Source organism: Doryrhamphus excisus, linkage group LG18 (assembly GCF_037039965.1).
Source record: "Doryrhamphus excisus strain RoL-2023G ecotype Guam linkage group LG18, RoL_Dexc_Guam_v1.1, whole genome shotgun sequence".
NCBI classification, from domain to species: Eukaryota; Metazoa; Chordata; class Actinopteri; order Syngnathiformes; family Syngnathidae; genus Doryrhamphus; species Doryrhamphus excisus.
Genome location: NC_136374.1, coordinates 17,427,782 through 17,445,966, shown reverse-complemented (window position 1 = coordinate 17,445,966; position 18,185 = coordinate 17,427,782). Strand labels below are relative to the sequence as shown.

The 18,185-nt window shown below is 40.1% G+C and overlaps 1 protein-coding gene across 1 annotated transcript in view; it reads left to right on the top strand.

Annotated features, from left to right (window-relative positions):
• LOC131105914 (histone deacetylase 7-like) overlaps window positions 1-18,185 on the top strand; it is a 34,391-nt gene that overhangs the window by 7,883 nt on the left and 8,323 nt on the right. Inside the window, exons 2-20 of the mRNA XM_058054417.2 lie at window positions 4,390-4,570; window positions 4,675-4,762; window positions 4,986-5,100; window positions 5,546-5,622; window positions 6,285-6,398; window positions 6,503-6,594; window positions 6,919-7,017; window positions 8,138-8,291; window positions 8,728-8,972; window positions 9,094-9,288; window positions 10,321-10,510; window positions 11,018-11,151; window positions 11,373-11,493; window positions 11,555-11,604; window positions 13,046-13,153; window positions 13,828-13,883; window positions 15,794-15,881; window positions 15,963-16,082; window positions 18,037-18,134. Coding sequence (XP_057910400.2) covers window positions 4,439-4,570; window positions 4,675-4,762; window positions 4,986-5,100; window positions 5,546-5,622; window positions 6,285-6,398; window positions 6,503-6,594; window positions 6,919-7,017; window positions 8,138-8,291; window positions 8,728-8,972; window positions 9,094-9,288; window positions 10,321-10,510; window positions 11,018-11,151; window positions 11,373-11,493; window positions 11,555-11,604; window positions 13,046-13,153; window positions 13,828-13,883; window positions 15,794-15,881; window positions 15,963-16,082; window positions 18,037-18,134 — 2,276 coding nt within the window. The 5' untranslated portion in view covers window positions 4,390-4,438. The remainder of the gene's footprint in view (window positions 1-4,389; window positions 4,571-4,674; window positions 4,763-4,985; window positions 5,101-5,545; window positions 5,623-6,284; window positions 6,399-6,502; window positions 6,595-6,918; window positions 7,018-8,137; window positions 8,292-8,727; window positions 8,973-9,093; window positions 9,289-10,320; window positions 10,511-11,017; window positions 11,152-11,372; window positions 11,494-11,554; window positions 11,605-13,045; window positions 13,154-13,827; window positions 13,884-15,793; window positions 15,882-15,962; window positions 16,083-18,036; window positions 18,135-18,185) is intronic.

The following is an 18,185-nucleotide window of genomic DNA, read 5'->3' as shown; positions in this document are numbered from 1 at the left end:
AACTACGCGCCTCGAGGTACAGGGAAACAAAGAGCCACTATCAGGGGCGATATTAATACAGTGATGCGTCGGTACAGTACTTGCTCCCTCAACTGTTGCACACTCAGATCAACGCAACGCAAAACACAAAGACCTGCTGTGTACACTGAAAAGAAGCAACTGCAAGTTATTAATATCTTGGCAGGCGTAGGGTCGACGCACACGTATGGATGCACGCATTAGGAGAGTGATACTCCAGCTGCTCGGAAGCAGAGGGACAGAATGTCCCAACAGCTGTGCATTCCTCTTAACGTAAGAATAGTGGGGAGCGATGGCGAACGGGGATAGGTGGCAAGTAGGGGAGGGGCTAAAAGTGGGTAACATATTGACATAAGCCGTGTCGGAGAGGTATCCGGTCATACTGCATACTCGCTTTGACAGAGTTTTACTAACATCAGTAGCGGCCATACGTGTAGCTGCTCTACAGGAAGTCCTACAGGTCCTCTCTTGTACTAGATCTCACTGTGCAAATGAAGTGGGTGTATTCCTAAAAGAGTTATTAGCTTGCCTTATATATTTTTTGGGGCGGCACGGCGGTCTAGTAGTTACCGCACAGACCTCACAGCTAGGAGACCAGGGTTCAATTCCACCCTCGGCCATCTCTGTGTGGAGTTTGCATGTTCTTCCCGTGCATGCTTGGGTTTTCTCCGGGTACTCCGGTTTCCTCCCACATTCCAAAAACATGCTAGGTTAATTGGCCACTCTAATTGTCCATAGGTATGAATGTGAGTGTGAATGGTTGTTTGTCTATATGTGCCCTGGGATTGCAGTCCAGGGTGTACCCCGCCTCACGCCCGAAGACAGCTCCAGCAACCCCCGCGACCCTCGTGAGGAAAAGCGGTAGAAAATGAATGAATATTTTTTTTGGGTTATACAGTATTCCACGGCGGAATTGCTCATCAAAGTGTACGCGGCGTCTACTATTGTACACAAATAGTAACTCTCACTTAGCACGATGTGTGACTCGGAGACTGAACTCCATCCAATAGCAATGCGGCGTTCACTTGAAGCCAACAATAAACAAAGCCAAATTTACAGTCCGCAGTGTTGATATAAATATAGCCCACAGACATCTGTACTTTCAAGCTGCTGCGATGAGCCAGTAAATCTATTCAACCAAAATAGCAGCTTCTGCTTGCCTAAAAGAACCAAGAGGATGTTATGGTGCGGACTAACTTTAGATACAGGAAGTGCACAAGTGTGTGTGTGGCGTGCAGAAGGCCCACAGAAAGAGGATGGATGGTTGTGAAACAAATATGCCATTACAGAAACCAGAAGTTTGTCTCCTGTTTATTTTTAGCAGCACAATGCTGAAAATGAGAAGACAGAGAAGCGCTCGCATAGATAATTTGTAGATGCACTTCTTGCTATTTATATAAGGCAAAAGATGATATCACGACTTTCTTTGTTATTATACATGCAGTATGCATCGCTTTAATAACTATATTTCATCACACTGAGGGATTTTGTTGCACAGATGAAATAAATACACTTTGGATTGTGCTCATTTTGGAATGGTACTCCATTCACATAGAGTATGTTGGCAGTGTACACGTGCTGTGCAAGTGTGAAGAAGACAAAATTACTTGTGGCCTACTCATGCATCATCAGCTAAATACTCCAATACATCCAATACTTCTTTACAAGAGAGGAGAAATATGATCTCAGGGAAGAAGTACATTTGAAACACTTCTATGCTAGGACTACGTTATGCTAGCCATAGCATTTCAGTATGTGGAATCAAACTATGGAATGGATTGAGTAAGGAAATCAAACAATGCACAACGATGAGCCAATTCAAGAAACAATACAAGCAGTTGATGTTTGCTAAATACAAGGATGAAGAGTCTTGAACCAGTCATGATGTGCTATATATATCACTATATTGACACGCACTATGGTACCCATTATGGCATTGGATGCTCATATCACCCAGTACTTCAATACGTGACATTTAATTTAATTTAATTTAATTTAATTTAATTTAATTTAATTTAATTTAATTTAATTTAATTTAATTTAATTTAATTTAATTTAATTTAATTTAATTTAATTAAAAAAATTTTTTTTAAAATTATTAAAAAAATACTTCAATCATATTAGGAAAGCAGGAAGTGAACAAATGTAACAGTTAGTGATTGTAAAAGTAACAGATAGAGGGGTAGGATTTAATAAGCTTTGCTTCTTCCTACTCCTTTTGGACATGTGGAACTGGGAACTGATTATGGGATGCATTCAATTGTAATCTGATGCATGTTCAAATGAAATAAAACCATTACCATTACCATTACCATTACCATTACCATTACCAAATGTGAAAATGATTTACATTGCATAATTTTTGGGGTACTTTTAGAGTCAAGACAGAGTTAGAGTTAGTTGCATGACATAGTAGTACTGCGGGGAAAGATCTTCCTTGTATTGGTGTTGATATTTCTCATAGATTCATAATAATACAATACATAATAATATAAAAGTGTCCAAGGTGGGACCTTTATCCACATTTTAATCACATTTCAGCAAAGTTTAACAAGTTCTTGGTGCGGGCACGTTCCACCTTTTCACCATGTGTCATAGAAATCAGTTTTTGCCAAGGAGCTAACACACAAGCCAAGTGACAGTTGTTGTTATGCGCTCCAGTCATCAAGAGAGCAGAAGTGAAAACCGCTGTGCTTAAACGCTCATTAGCATCTACTGGAAACCCTAATGGTCTTATGAACTCCCTTTTATTATTCGACTGTGCGTAAGTCTCACTTGACCTGCAGGGTTGACAGCGTGGGAGGGACTTCTGCAAACCAGAAACGACGCCCTCGCAGAGATGATGAGTTCACTGTGAGTCAGTGTTGCTGTTGGGAATTGGGGCCAAATCGGCACGCAGGAGGAGAGACGTTTACCAAAATCCTTTGTGGGTCTGCGTATGGAGGATCACCTGGTACTTTGAACCAGTAGTAGCCTGCTGTATCACGTAGCTGGCTTTGGTGCGTTCGATGCCCTATTCACAATTGTAATTGACCAGTTAACCAGTCAAACCACTACTGAAAAACCATCTATTCTTTGGCGTTCGATCCCAACTAAATGAGTAATCCTGGTTTTTATCTCTTTTTATCTTTGTATCGTTTATCCCTTTTATTTTATTCTGTTTCCTAGCTTTTACTCCACATTTATTGTTTTTATTCTCATCTTATTTTAATACTGTTGTTATGCATATTTAATGTTTGGCTCATTTTAATTTGTTTGACTGTTTTTATTATGGGCTACACGGTGGATGAGTGGTAAGCGCGCAGGCCTCATAGCTAGGCGACCTGAGTTCAATTCCACCCTCGGGCATCTCTGTGTGGAATTTGCATGTTCTCCCCGTGCATTCGTGGGTTTTCTCCGGGTACTCCGGTTTCCTCCCACATTCCAAAAACATGCTAGGTTAATTAGCCACTCCAAATTGTCCATAGGTATGAATGTGAGTGTGAATGGTTGTTTGTCTATATGTGCCCTGTGATTGGCTGGCCACCAGTCCAGGGTGTACCCCACCTCTCGCCTGAAAACAGCTGGGGTAGGCTCCAGCACCCCCTCCGATAAGCGGTAGAAAATGAATGAATGATTTTATTATCATTACTGAGTTCTTAATGTAAAGTGTATGAAAAATTGTTTTGTGCTCCTGTAAAGCACGGTGGTCTCTAAATAAACTTGATTTGACTTGACTTGATTTGACTTGACTTTCACCAACCTGTAACCCAAAATAAACTCGCAAAAGATGGACGGAGAACGTTACTTTTGAAGAATATATGGAAATAATATGGAAATTGCCCTAATGTTACATTTGTTACAACAATCTTCCTCATTATATGCCAGTAAAAATGCAGCCTCTCTTACCGTGAGTAATATTAAGCAATATCGTTGCAGTCATTTGCAGCCGTAAATGCTCAGTAAATTTCCGAAAGTTCCTTCCTCCTTCCCAGTGTCTCTATATCCGAGAGGCAGCAAAGTCAAAGCCTCTTCATCCATGACAATAGTAGCTATGTAGCTTTGACGTTTTAAAAAACAATTGATAGGTCACAGGTCAGCTCTGTTCTATGATAAACAATTTGGTGCATTTACATATTGTAGTACCTGGAATTTCATTATCAAACCGTTCAAAAGGTCACCAGAAAATAACGATAAATGATGAGTGAAATGGATCAATGAACATCACATCACTTTTACCAGTCCATTGATTCCGTCGTCTTATGTCATTTCCTCTGGTCTATATTTATTTAGCATTTGGATGCTACATTTGATGCTACATTTGATGCTACATTTGATGCTACATTTGCCAATACTTAACTGATGTTTCCCACTTTCTGTTTCTCTCCACAGTGGATGTGATCAGCAAAAGTCCATCACCACACAGACGTAGGGACAGTCCATGGACCTGAGTGTCTCCCAAAGACTGGTTCATCCAGGCCGAGATTCGGCTATGCTGGCCCCCCACTGTCCCTTATTCCTGGGACCCTTTACCTCACAGCACTGCTCCCAGTTTTCCCACCAACAGTTACAGGTACATGCAAGGATCCAATGATGCGTTTGTGGTAAAGTTTAAATGTATTTTTACTGGTTGAATAAATAATAGTTTCCCTTTGTATCCTCATTTTGTCATTTCAGTACAACACTGAGCAAACGCAACGAGAGATGGAGGCGGAGAAACAGGAGGAGCTACAGCAGCTAATACGAAAGAGTAAAAATGAACAAAGTCAGTGTCTGAGTGTTTATTTGTAATCTTTAATGTTGCAGTGAGAGAGAGGAGGATTGTTGACATGTCCTTTCACTGTATGCGTCAATCAAAAGGGGATTCCCAGCAGTCCAAGGAAATTGCATTTATATAAAAACTTATATCAAATCAGCGAGATATGTATTTCTATAAAAATACAAATAATGAATGACAGCTGCAGTGATACGTTGACGTTAATTAACAGGTGCTATAGCCAGTCCCCTGGTGAGGCAGAAACTTAGAGAGCACATCATCATGAAGAACCAGCCCACCCATGACAGGCTGACCCCCAAACACAGCAGTCCCACGTCGGGGTACAGGTGAGGCAAATCTCCATTCTACAAGCTAACTATGTTTCACATTTCCAATTATATAAATTATTTAAACAATTAAAAAATTAAAAAATTAAAAAATTTAAATAATTAAATAATTAAATAATTAAATAATTAAATAATTAAATAATTAAACAATTAAACAATTAAACAATTAAAAAACTAAAATTTTAAAATTCTAAAATTTTAAAATTAAAATTTTTACAAATTTTAAAATTACAAATTTTAAAATTTTTAAATTACAATTTTTACACATTTTAAAATTACAAATTTACAAATTTTTAAATTTTTAAATTTTTAAATTTTTAAATTTTTAAATTTTTAAATTTTTAAATTTTTAAATTTTAAACATTTTAAATTCTGATGCATGTTCAAATGAAATAAAACCATTACCATTTATTTATTTATTTATTTTTTTTTTTGGGTGACTTAGGCACCCGGTTCCAGACACGCCCCCAAAGCCTCAGCCGCCACCCACTGACACCCAGCGTAAGGAACTGCGAAGAACAGGTGAGCTATTCTTTTTGACTGGTAATCCTCCATTTCAGGTGTGTTCTTGTGTTCGTGTCACGTGACAGCATAGACCACTGTGGTTGGTGGCGTGGTGGTCATCGTGTTTCAGTCTCTCTGTAAAGAGTCATGAAGCGCCAGGCCTTCAGGGCTTAAGAGAGAGCGAGCAAACTACTAAGTCATAAAAACAACAGTGACAGCAACACAGCAAGACCAAAACAGTTACAAAACATAGACTGTGAGGTATGTGCATGCATGCATCATGAACTTTGTGAGACGACGGAGCAGGTTTCTCTGACCGTGTGAATGACAGGAAGGAGTGGTTTCGTCTTCTTGTGCATCTCTGCAAGCACGCTTATCATTCTTCATGGAATGATTGCTTTGCTTTGCCCCAAAATGGCTGTCAACACACACATACGTATATACACCCTATGCTGCTTTTTTTGCCCTAAGGCAAACAATACAAACCTGCGTTCCTAAGTTTCAACCTCTTGTTGACAAACTATATGCAGCGTCTTTAATCGCTGTTTTTTCCAACTGTAATTCATGGATTCATATATTTATGTATGTGTTTCCCTTTTCGACAGAACGGGGTTAATATTGTTCATATCCGTGCACGTGCTTCCCCATGGATTTATTTCTGCCTTTTTGTTTGCACCCAGTCTCTGAGCCGACATTGAAGTGGAAGTTAAAGAAGCTCATCAGCACAAGACCCAACCCTTTGCAGAGAAAGATTAGCGCCCCCCCTGCTGTCAAGCACAAGACCGAAACGCTGGGTATGCAAATTTGATATTGCTGTCATGATTTCTTCACAAGATCAGTTGAATTCAATTTTGAATTTGTTGTCGAGACTGATGTATTTATGAATTATGTGTCCCAGACTCTTCCCCCAGCAGCACCCCAGCATCGGACTGTAGCTCTCCCAACGACGGCCTCCAGTCAGACAATGGAGTCCTTCCAGTGGCTCACGAGGTGTGTACTTGTACTCTTAATTTGGCATTGTGAAGTACACACAAGTCAGATTTATGTGTATTATTTATTCATATTTTTTATATGCAGTGCTTTCCGTTATTTTATAAATAAACACCCAAGTTGGCGGTACAGTGTGTACCGTGTGAACAGTGTGTGTGATACAGAGCAGACCATAATGGCATTTCCTGTTTGTAAGCCTTTGTATTTATTGAACGAGAGATTCCAAAGTCCCATCAAGGGTCTTATGCTGTCAATATATGGCCAAAAGTCATTTTTGTTATGCTGAAAATAAATAGCATATATGTGATTATTATTATCATTCAGGCTCAGAGACTTCTGCTGAAGGATGGCAGATTGGCCTATTTCACTCTGCCCGGCAACCCGACCGTCATGCCCAACATTACAGCAGGACTGCCTGCACAGGTAAGATGTAAGATGTTCAATCTCCAACAATCTACAACCTCCGCTTTTTCCACTTTTCTGACGTATAAATGTAGTCAGAATGTTGCATTCTCTTGTTAAATGATGGCAAAGTTTCGGATAATGAGGTTTGGGCATTTGGAAGTGAGTCCTGAAAGAAGTTTGGGATGGCTCTGAATGCTCGGTTTCGGAAAGTTTGTGACGCCGCAGGTAGCCGGACTTCCTTATATGGGCGTGGAAGGGCACGCCTGCCCTCCTCCCCACTCAGCAGCACTCTTTGTGGAAGATTTCACCGTGTTTGCACCGTTTTTACTGTTTATTTTGTGTAATTGAGCGGTTGGCTGTGTAGCATTATAGCGTGTGCATGCATATTACAAACTCGCCGATGTCTGGAGTTGCGAATAATCTTTTCCACCTCAATTGGTGGGTCTACGCAAGCTAGTCCTTCAGAAAACCTAAAAAAAACCTGTACCTTCGCGTCCTGGCTTCTGAGCTCCACGGCACCAACAATGCAACATGACAAAGTGTGTCCGACAATGAGTACTCCTCCTCGGCAGAGCCTCACCTCCGGGTTCTCCAAAATTCTGTAGTGCTTGGGAGTATGACCAATCACAGCGGAGTGGGCGTGCCCGGAGGCGGGACATGTGTGAAGAAAATTAAAACAGACCATTTTGGAAATCCTAAGAAATACAGCTGGAACAGGTGCAGGTTCTGGAAGATATAAAAAGCTGTAGCTGCTATATAGGAGTCCACATGTCAATACAAAGGGCCAAAAATGACTATAATTCATCCCCTTTAATGCTTTGTATACATGATATAACTATGATGATTACCCCTCTTAGCGGTACTTTTATTTGGAGTACATGCAATCATGGCTGAACCTGACTTGCCCAATTGTTTCAGCATGTGGTTATGGTGAACCACAGCTCTAATTGCTAAGAATATGTTCCTAAGTATTAAACAGAAGTACAGTTCAGTCAATAGTGAGTTCAGGGTTAGTGCGGTGCATTAATTATCTCGTCTAAGATTAACCATAAATGACTCCCGTGTGCCCGATACATCTACCCTGCCATCTCCGGCTTATCCACCTCTTTTCCCCTCGTCTCTCTTCCCGTCTTCCCAGGCTGACCCACGAGTCGCCAAGACTGTGGCGGTATCCGCTCTGCCCCAAGTCTACTTACCTCTGGATGGAAGCTTTCCAAGCCAGGCTCACGGCCTGCAGCCTGTGCTCATACTGGAGCCGCACACGGGGCTGGTCCACTCCCAACTTATCTCCTGTGAGTAACAAAATAACTAAATTATACTTTACCGTACAATGACACTACATTTTTTTCAATAAACTATTAATTCTGTAATTATTCACTAATAAATAACATGTTTCCTTTGTCATTGGAAGTGAGTAGCTTTCCACACCACAGGAAATATTATTTACAAATTAGGAAAAACAAAGCTAATCATCTGTAAGGTCTGTTATTTGACTACTACTAAGTACTACCTGCAAGGGGTAAAATAAATATTTAAGCTTGCCTTTTGTCACTGACAAAAGGCAAGCTTAGTTTTGTAGCCTTCATGTAAAAATATTGTGAAAAGCACAATGGCTCCCTCTAGCGGCTATTTTGAGAAATGCAGCCTGAATAGCACTAGTTCATTTGTAAAGCAACAGTCTTTCCAAAAATGTTTACGCACGTGACTTTGCTGCTCTCCTCGTCACAGATCAAGGTTTGAGTCCTCCATCTCTGCAACAGCGACCCCACTTGACCTCCCCCACAAGAAGGGACGGCCACGTCACCTTTTCCTCCCACAAGCCCTTGGAGCGAACACGCTCTGAACCTCCCCCCTACAGCCCCTCCCACCTCGCCTTGCACCTCAGCCATCCCACTCACACGCAGCAGCAGCTGCCTCAGCAATGCCACAAGGGTGGGATGGAGAGGTTGAAGTTAAATTCCCACCTGAGCAAGGTGAGAGGTCATACACAAATACACGTTTGCAAGCGTCCCGTTTGTTATATTCGCCGATCGTGTTAACCTCCTCTGAGTGGAGCCCACGTGCATTTCCACTGAGAAACCTCATCTCACGCAGATCCCGTCAGAGGACATGGACCTGGAGGAAATCGGATCCGAGTCTGGGTCGGTATGTGGCTCCGAGGCGGGATCCGTTTGCGAGGAGAGCTTCCACAGGAGACAGAGCACTGCCAGCACCGACTCCGTTTATGACACCGAGTCCACTACCTCGTCGCGGGAAAGCTTGATTGAGACGTCACATTGTGTCAGCCAGGTAAACGGCACACGTTGTTGCGTCCAGTCATTAGGCTTATTTTAGGGGGGTCTGAAGTCCCCCTAAAATGTCATAGAGCCCCTAAATAATTTGATTTTTAATTATTTTTTTGTTATTTTTTAAAATCTCTGACAAATTTCATATAATAGGCCCCCTCCTAAAATGTTTTTAAGCCCCCCTAAATAATTTAATTTTTTTTTTTTATTGATTTACAAAAAAATATTTAGATTATTTTTTTTTTTTACAAAAGAAATCTCTGATAAATTTCATATAATAGGGCCCACCTAAAATGTTCGTAAGCCCCCTAAATAATTTGATATTTTTTAATGGCGTTTTAAACATGTTTTATTGATTTTTTTACAAAAAAAAAATCTCTGACAAATTTTATATAATAGGGCCCACCTAAAATGTTCTTAAGCCCCCTAAATAATTAGATTTTTTAATGGCGTTTTAAACATTTTTTATTGATTTTTTTTACAAAAAATATCTGACAAATTTCATATAACAGGGCCCCCCTAAATAATTTGATATTTTTTATTGATTTTTTAAATTGCTTTTTTAATCTCTGACAAATGTCATATAATAGGGTCCCCCTAAAATGTTCTTAAGACCCCCTAAATAATTTAATATTTTTAAATTGATATTTAAAAAATGTTTGTTTATTTATTTTACAAAAATATCTGACAAATTTCATATTATAGGGCAAAAGCAGGCTAATACTAGCCTACTACTATTACTACTGTTAGTAGTAGTAATAATGATGATAATTAATGATGATAGTAATAATAATATGTTTAATTACAACCATTAAGGTCAAGGGTGCTTATTAGACTGAATTCACTTGATGTAACGTTAGTTGGACACAAGAGGGCGCTGTAGCTTTGTCTACCGCACATTATGAATCCATTTCTAAAAGACTTTCAAGACCAGCACAAATGACTGGATAAAAAAAAGAGCAGCGTATTCGGGATATGTGAGTGTGTGTGAAACGTGGTGCTACTGTTAAATATGAATTTAATACAATAAACACAGAGGCAGTTGGCCCATAGACCAGGATTCCTCATGGACTGCCCTAACGTGCCTGTCCTGATGTGGCCTCACCAGCCTCTGGTTCGGACTCAGTCCTCTCCAGCCTCAACATCATCCCTGCCTCATCCATCCTCAATCATGCCGGTGTCGCTGTCCAGTCCGGCTTCCGATGTCCAGCTCCGCTTCACCACTGGTTAGTATCATAGGACAGAATCTTTACACGGATTAGGAATTATTTTTTATCATTTCCTTTGAATCGGAAATGAACTTAATGAACACGTGTCTGTTATGTGATGCTAATATTTGGTTAAAATGGCGGTGAAAGGAAAACTACCCCACACCGCGTCCAGCCTGACTGCGTAATCTTTATTGTCCTCTTACTTGCACATGTGCATTGAAGTGGCTCCGGATAGGAACTGCTGCGGGTTTGTGGGGAATCAGAAGGTGGAACTACTTCCCATGCTGACATGCCAGAATTCCAAGCCCGGAGTCTGGGAGCTGAAACTGGCATTTATTTGGCTTTTATGAGCACACGGTAACTGCACCAAATAAAAACCAATCAGACGGGCGGCACTTGGGATCAAATGTGTATCAGCTTTACAGCGTCTGCTCGCTTATGGTTTCGGTTTTATGGTGTCCGTTCAGGGTGGGTTAAATTCCGAGAGCAAGATGTGAAGAATAACAAACATCAACTGTCCAGGTCTGGTTTACGACGCTCAGATGCAGAAGCACCAGTGCTCCTGTGGGGACCACAGCTGCCACCCAGAGCATCCTGGGAGAGTCCAGAGCGTTTGGTCCCGGCTGCATGAAAGGGGCCTGCGGAGCCAGTGTGAGGTATGGAACTATACGGGCTCGTCATATCGATACCGGAAGAACGCTAACATGTCACTACTTTCATCTCGTGACTGTGAATGCCGTAGCGTGATTCACACCACCGTCTTTTTCTTCAAAGCGGTGACCTTTTATGGTCCAGCATCGTGTTTCATAAGCATTTGTCACCCATCTGTACGTGTATGTGTGTGTATGTGTGTGTGTGTGTGTGTGTGTGTGTGTAGCATCTTCGCAGTCGGAAGGCCTCTCTGGAAGAGCTACAGTCAGTCCATTCAGAAAAACACGTTCTTCGGTACGGCACCAATCCTCTGCACCGCCTCAAGCTGGACAACCCGAAGTTGGCCCGTAAGTGTTAACAAAATGTAATAATCAATAAAAATCATATAAGATCAATTTCTCTTTGCAGGAATCTTGGCGCAACGGATATTTGTAATGCTACCATGTGGAGGAGTGGGGGTGAGTGGGATCGTCACACACGTTCTTCAACCCCCATTTAGGATCTTACTAAGTATGATCACTAAGTGATTATATTACTGCACCAATTCAAGTACAAAGAAACATTTAAGATAAGACAGTAAATACTTTGAGGAGCGAGCGTGGGACCATCAACCCAACTGAAAGAAAGGAGGAGAGGGGAGCGGGGGCTGGGTGCCGCTTGATAAGACCACTGATCTTCCTGGATTTCCGGCCCATGACTTTGCTGGCGTCGTTATTGGAACAAGATGGCAAAGTCTGTGATAAAAGAAAAGGAAAATTCCTCCCATTTCATTGTTCCACTGTGGGACGCTCCCAGATATGTGACTTGAAAACGCGGGATTGGGTACATTCTTGACTCGTTTTTTTAGGGAGGTATATTGCATGACATAAAAATGTAGAAGCTGTTTAGTTTTGTTGTCATGTTAAGAAGTATACTTATACTTCATTCAACTCTTAACTCATTCACTACCAAAGATGGATTTATACATTTTTTTTAAACCTGACCGCTCGTTCCCAAAGATGAATTATGACATTTTTTGGCGCTATGTGTCTTATTTTTCTCTGATTATTTCTACTGTATTAGGAAATATAAATGTAAGGTTGATTATATGTGTTCTATTTCATGTCTACGAGCGTCTAAGGATGTTAAAAGCTATATTTGGAAGATCATAAACAGGTTTTCTTTGCAATAAATATGACAATATTCCATTAATTAACTCATTCGCTACTTTTTCCAACCTGACCGCTCGTTCCCAAAGATGGATTTTGACATTTTTTGGAGCTTCTACTGTATTGGGTAATACAAATGTAAGGTTGATTATATGCGTTCTATTTCATGTCTAGGAGCATCTAAGGATGTTAAAAACTATATTTGGAAGATCATAAATATGACAATATTCTATTAATTAACTCATTCGCTACTTTTTCCAACCTGACCGCTCGTTCCCATAGATGGATTTTTTAATTTTTTGGAGGTAAAAGTCTTTTTTTTTCTCTGATTATTTCTACTGTATTGGGTAATACGAATGTAAAGTTGATTATATGCGTTCTATTTCATGTCTTGGAGCATCTAAGGATGTTAAAAACTATATTTGGAAGATCATTAACAGGTTTTCTTTACCATAAATATGACAATATCCTATATATTCGCTACTTTTTTCAACCCGACCACTCGCTCCCAAAGACGTATTTATACGTCTATTACGTTTTTGGGGTTTTTTTGCGCTAAAGGCAGAAAGAGGTGATGATGCAACTCCACAATAGAAGTGAACATGTTTTTCACAATGAAATTGGTATTCAATTCCGTATTGGTCATTCTATTCAACAAGAAAAAAAACACTAATTGTGTTTTGTGTGTTTTCACTCTAGACTCCATGGTTATTTTTTTTTAATTGCTGTGTTCATGTCGTTTGGTTGACAGGTAGATAACGACACAATCTGGAACGAGCTTCACACGGCAGCAGCTTCTCGTATCGCTGCCGGCTGTGTCATCGACCTGGCCCTGAAGGTGGCACAAGGAGAGCTGAAGGTGTGTCTTTAATACACATGTTAAGTACTATTATCATACAGCTAAATACAACTAAAATCAAGTAAAAGTACTCACCAATTGATGATACATCACAAACACAGCTGGAAGTCGCTCCGGAGTATAAGTCACATGACCAGAGGACCAAAGTGTGACTTATGGTCCATCAAATATGATACTCGCTTGTTTGAATGTACCCTATTTTCTGGACTAAGTGGCACTTTTTTTCCTAGGTTGGCTGTTCCTGCGACTTATACTCCAGAGCGACTTATAAATGAAAATAAAAAATAAAATAAAAAAAATACAAAATACAAAATTTAAAAATAATAAATAATAAATAATAAATAATAAATAATAAATAATAAATAATAAATAATAAATAATAAATAATAAATAATAAAAAATAAAAAATAAAAAATAAAAAATAAAAAATAAAAAATAAAAAATATAATACAAGTAAAATACAATGCAAAAACCTCCATCTCATGCTGTTGTGCAAGAGATGGGGGTGTGCAGTAAGTCCCGGGCTTAGTGTGTGTGGGATTTATAGTCCAGAAATTACAGTATCTGTTCCTCGTGTGTAATATTCCTATATTTCCAACAGTACAAATATTTAAAACTCATTCATCACGGCACACGAGAGTCGCCGGTCGTTGACATTTGACCTTCTCTTTCAGAATGGCTTTGCGGTGGTGAGGCCGCCTGGGCACCATGCAACACACTCCTCACCCCTGTGAGTGAATCCATAAAAACATCTTTTTACACATCAGCTGCACTTTTGACCGTGCAAAGAAGCATCCAGTATGGCGGTTGGGGGGGGGGTGGGCTCTTTTTGGGTGGGCGTGGATCAGTGACATTCCTTGATTGGAAGCATTTAGCCACGCGGCCACATTTGGCTGGGATGTTGGTGTGAGTCCTCAGTAGTGCCTGCTGCCAGTTATTTATGGGATGATTGACTTTTCTTTATGAGCAGACTGTATATATGACGCAGTATAACCTTCCACTTTATGACCGGTGCTGACACCAGCGTTCCTACATTGTTTTCCAACTTAGGCAGGCGGCCGCATTCTGCGCTCATTTCTCATCACATCCTGTCAGGAATAATCTGTAAATCGTTTTGGCTGGGAGAGTCAATTTTATGATAAGCGTGTTTTTTTTTTTTCAGTTTTGTCACAATGTCCTCAGCGTGACGTTCTCGTATAAAAACACATTTGACTCTCCTCATTCCTTTTTTTAAATTTATTTATTTATTTTAGTTTTGTCACAATGTCCTCAGCGTGACGTTCTCGTATAAAAACACATTTGACTCTCCTCATTCCTTTCTTTTTTTTTCCAGTTTTGTCACAATGTCCTCAGTGTGACATTCTCGTATAAAAATACATTTGACTCTCCTCATTCCTTTTTTTCAGTTTATTTGTTTCAGTTGATTTAATTTTTTTTCTACTCATTCCTTTTTTTTTTTTTTTTTTTTTAGTTTTGTCACAATGTCCTCAGTGTGACGTTCTCGTATAAAAATACATTTGACTCTCCTCATTCCTTTTTTTTCAGTTTTGTCAGGAATAATCCGTAATAATCAGGAATAATCTGTAAATCGTTTTGGCTGGAAGAGTGAATTTTATGATAAGCCTTTTTTTTTTTTTTTTTCAGTTTTGTCACAATGTCCTCAGCGTGACGTTCTCGTATAAAAACACATTTGACTCTCCTCATTTATTTAAATTTTTTATTTTTTTTTAGTTTTGTCACAATGTCCTCAGCGTGACGTTTTCATATAAAAACACATTTGACTCTCCTCATTCCTTTTTTTTTCAGTTTATTTGTTTCGATTTTTTTTTTCTCGTCATTCCTTTTTTTTTCAGTTTTATTTTTTTTCTCGTCATTGCTTTTTTTTCAGTTTTGTCACAATGTCCTCAGCGTGACGTTTTCATATAAAAACACATTTGACTCTCCTCATTCCTTTTTTTTCAGTTTATTTGTTTCGATTTTTTTTTCTCGTCATTGCTTTTTTTTCAGTTTTGTCACAATGTCCTCAGCGTGACGTTTTTGTATAAAAACACATTTGACTCTCCTCATTCCTTTTTTTTTTCCAGTTTATTTGTTTCAGTTTATTTTTATTTTTTTCTCCTCATTCCTTTTTTTTCAGTTTTGTCACAATGATGTCCTCAGTGTGACGTTCTCGTATAAAAACACATTTGACTCTCCTCATTTATTAAAAAATTTTTTTTTTTTTTAGTTTTGTCACAATGATGTCCTCAGTGTGACGTTCTCGTATAAAAACACATTTGACTCTCCTCATTCCTTTTTTTTTCAGTTTTGTCAGGAATAATCCGTAATAATCAGGAATAATCTGTAAATCGTTTTGGCTGGAAGAGTGAATTTTATGATAAGCGTGTGGTTCAGTTTTGTCACAATGTCCTCAGCGTGACGTTCTCGCATAAAAACACATTTGACTCTCCTGATTTTTTTTTTTTTATTCCTAAAATATTGACATGTTAGCGTGTCACGAGTCGGTACTGTACTGTCCCAACATGTACTCAGGAAGCACTGCTTGTTTTAGAAGTTTATATCATCCATGTGGCTATTTTTGGATAATAATATGCAAAAGATGTCCGGATAAACATGTACGGCCTTCCTGTTTGTCCACAGGGGCTTCTGTTACTTCAACTCTGTCGCCATCGCCGCCAAGCAGCTCCAGCAGAAGCTCAGCGTCGGCAAAATCCTCATTGTGGACTGGGTGAGGACGGTTCATGTCACCCTTCTAGAAATACATGCTTAAGTTTGTTTCATCCTGTCTTCTGACCTCATCTTCTTCTAGGATGTTCACCATGGCAACGGCACCCAGGAAGCCTTCTACAACGACCCGAGTGTCCTGTACATCTCCCTCCATCGCTACGATAATGGCAACTTCTTTCCCGGGGGCGGCCATCCAAACGAGGTAGCCTTTCACTGCAGTGTTGTACTTCCTAACCATGGAAGACGGCTGCGGAACACATTTCACTGTTTTTGTGTTGTGGGTTCAGATAAATATGTGTTGAAGGTACGGGCTGTGATTAGCTAAGTAGTAGTTATCATCATGGGTCTTTCACAAATGACTGTAATCGTGTGTCATGCCCCCCCAGGAGTGACACAAGTAAAAGCACTCCTAACAACCACATGTGAGGAACCCCCCCGTACTTAAAAGTCCAGAAAGAATTCTTGATGCCACTGTAATGCAACAGCTGCTACATATGCATTCTGTTTCCTTGCTCGGTAGTCAGGTGGCGTCCCTTCCCCCCACCCCCCGCTGTGTGTCAGTCGGCGCACCTCCCGGGACACCTTCACCTCCGATTTCAGATCTGTTGCAACACATTGATGACTTCCAGCTGCAATAACACCACCCTTGTTTGTTTAATTACCATTATTAGCATGCTTCAACGGAAGCTAACGAACCAAATAGCCGACAACAGTTGTGATCACTCAGGTCACGTTGTGCATGCAAACCTGGTGAAGAGCCATAAAAGCATTGGTTTGTAGAAATAAAACCTAATAAAAATAGAGCAAAATGCATAATGTAACAGGAAAAATACATTGAAAAATAAATGAAAAACTAATAATAATTAGGGGTAATCTAATGAGATTACAACGTGAATGATTTAATTCCCACCAGAGAAAAAGAGAGGATTTTATTTTATTTTATTTTATTTTATTTTATTTTATTTTATTTTATTTTATTTTATTTTATTTTATTTTATTTTATTTTATTTTATTTTATTTTATTGAACATGCATCAGATTCCAATTGAGTGCATCCCATAATCAGTTCCCAGTTCCACATGTCCAAAAGGAGTAGGAAGAAGCAAAGCTTATTAAATCCTACCCCTCCATCTGATACTTTTACAATCACTAACTGTTACATTTGTTCACTTCCTGCTTTCCATAACACAGTTAAAGTTTTTTTTGTTTGTTTTTTTTTGTAATAATGCACCTCGTACTTCGGTACGAGGTGATATGAGCGTCCAATGAGGTGTTGATTGTACGCATCCCCATCGTCCCCATGATCAAATCCCCACCCATCCCCTCCTCATCTTCCCCGACGATAATGAGGGTAAAACGGTCAATGTTTTCCCATAAATCCCCCCGATGAGGACGGCACATAAAACACTCGAGCGGCTTGGATGTGGTTTTGCCCTAAGTGTCCCCTCAACCTCTGTTTAGCTGTGCGGTAAACCACTGGAGTCTCGCTGTCCCCCGTGTAGGTATATAACTCACTATGGGGTAGCATTGTGATGTCATAAGGCCCAGGACTGGTTACCACACAGCAACCAGTCAAGTCCTAATCTATTCCAGCACGCCTTTCAACATGAAAGCCAGGCGGAATGGAAGAGAGCGAAGATACTCGGAGCAATAGAATGAATTGCGTGAGCGTGAGCGTGTGCGTGTGTGTGTGTGTGTATTGAAGTATTGAAGTATTCAAGTACATTAGCAGTTGGCAGAGAATGGAAGGCCTCATGTGTTTTGTGTTTGCCCTGTGAACATCCCGTCTTCTGAGAGAAGAATGGAGTCAGGCTCTCTGCAATGCTCATCAGCATTCTTTTCCTTTTAAGCATCTTCACGCACACACACGCACACGCACACACACACACACACAGTAAGGAAATCACCAACCATGCTGCCAAGAGACTGTCAGTCAAGCTCCGCACTCAGCCGTCAAAGTGACACATTGACTGATGGTGAAGGGCTAAAGGGCTGTTAGCAGCACTACAAAGAGACCAAGGAATCCTGGGGCCTCCGTTCCTGTTCTGCACCAAATATGGAAGGTCAAATTTAGTGGAGAACGTATACCTTGATACTTATATTGTATGACATCACTGACTGTCAATACTTTTGTTTCTTCACTCTGTCCCATCGCAGGTCGGTGCTGGGGCGGGCGAAGGTTTTAATGTCAACGTTGGATGGACGGGCGGTTTGAATCCTCCCATGGGCGATGCTGAGTATTTGGCTGCATTCAGGTGAACATCACGACTATATTTTTTATTTTTCATGTACAAACCAAAAACGAT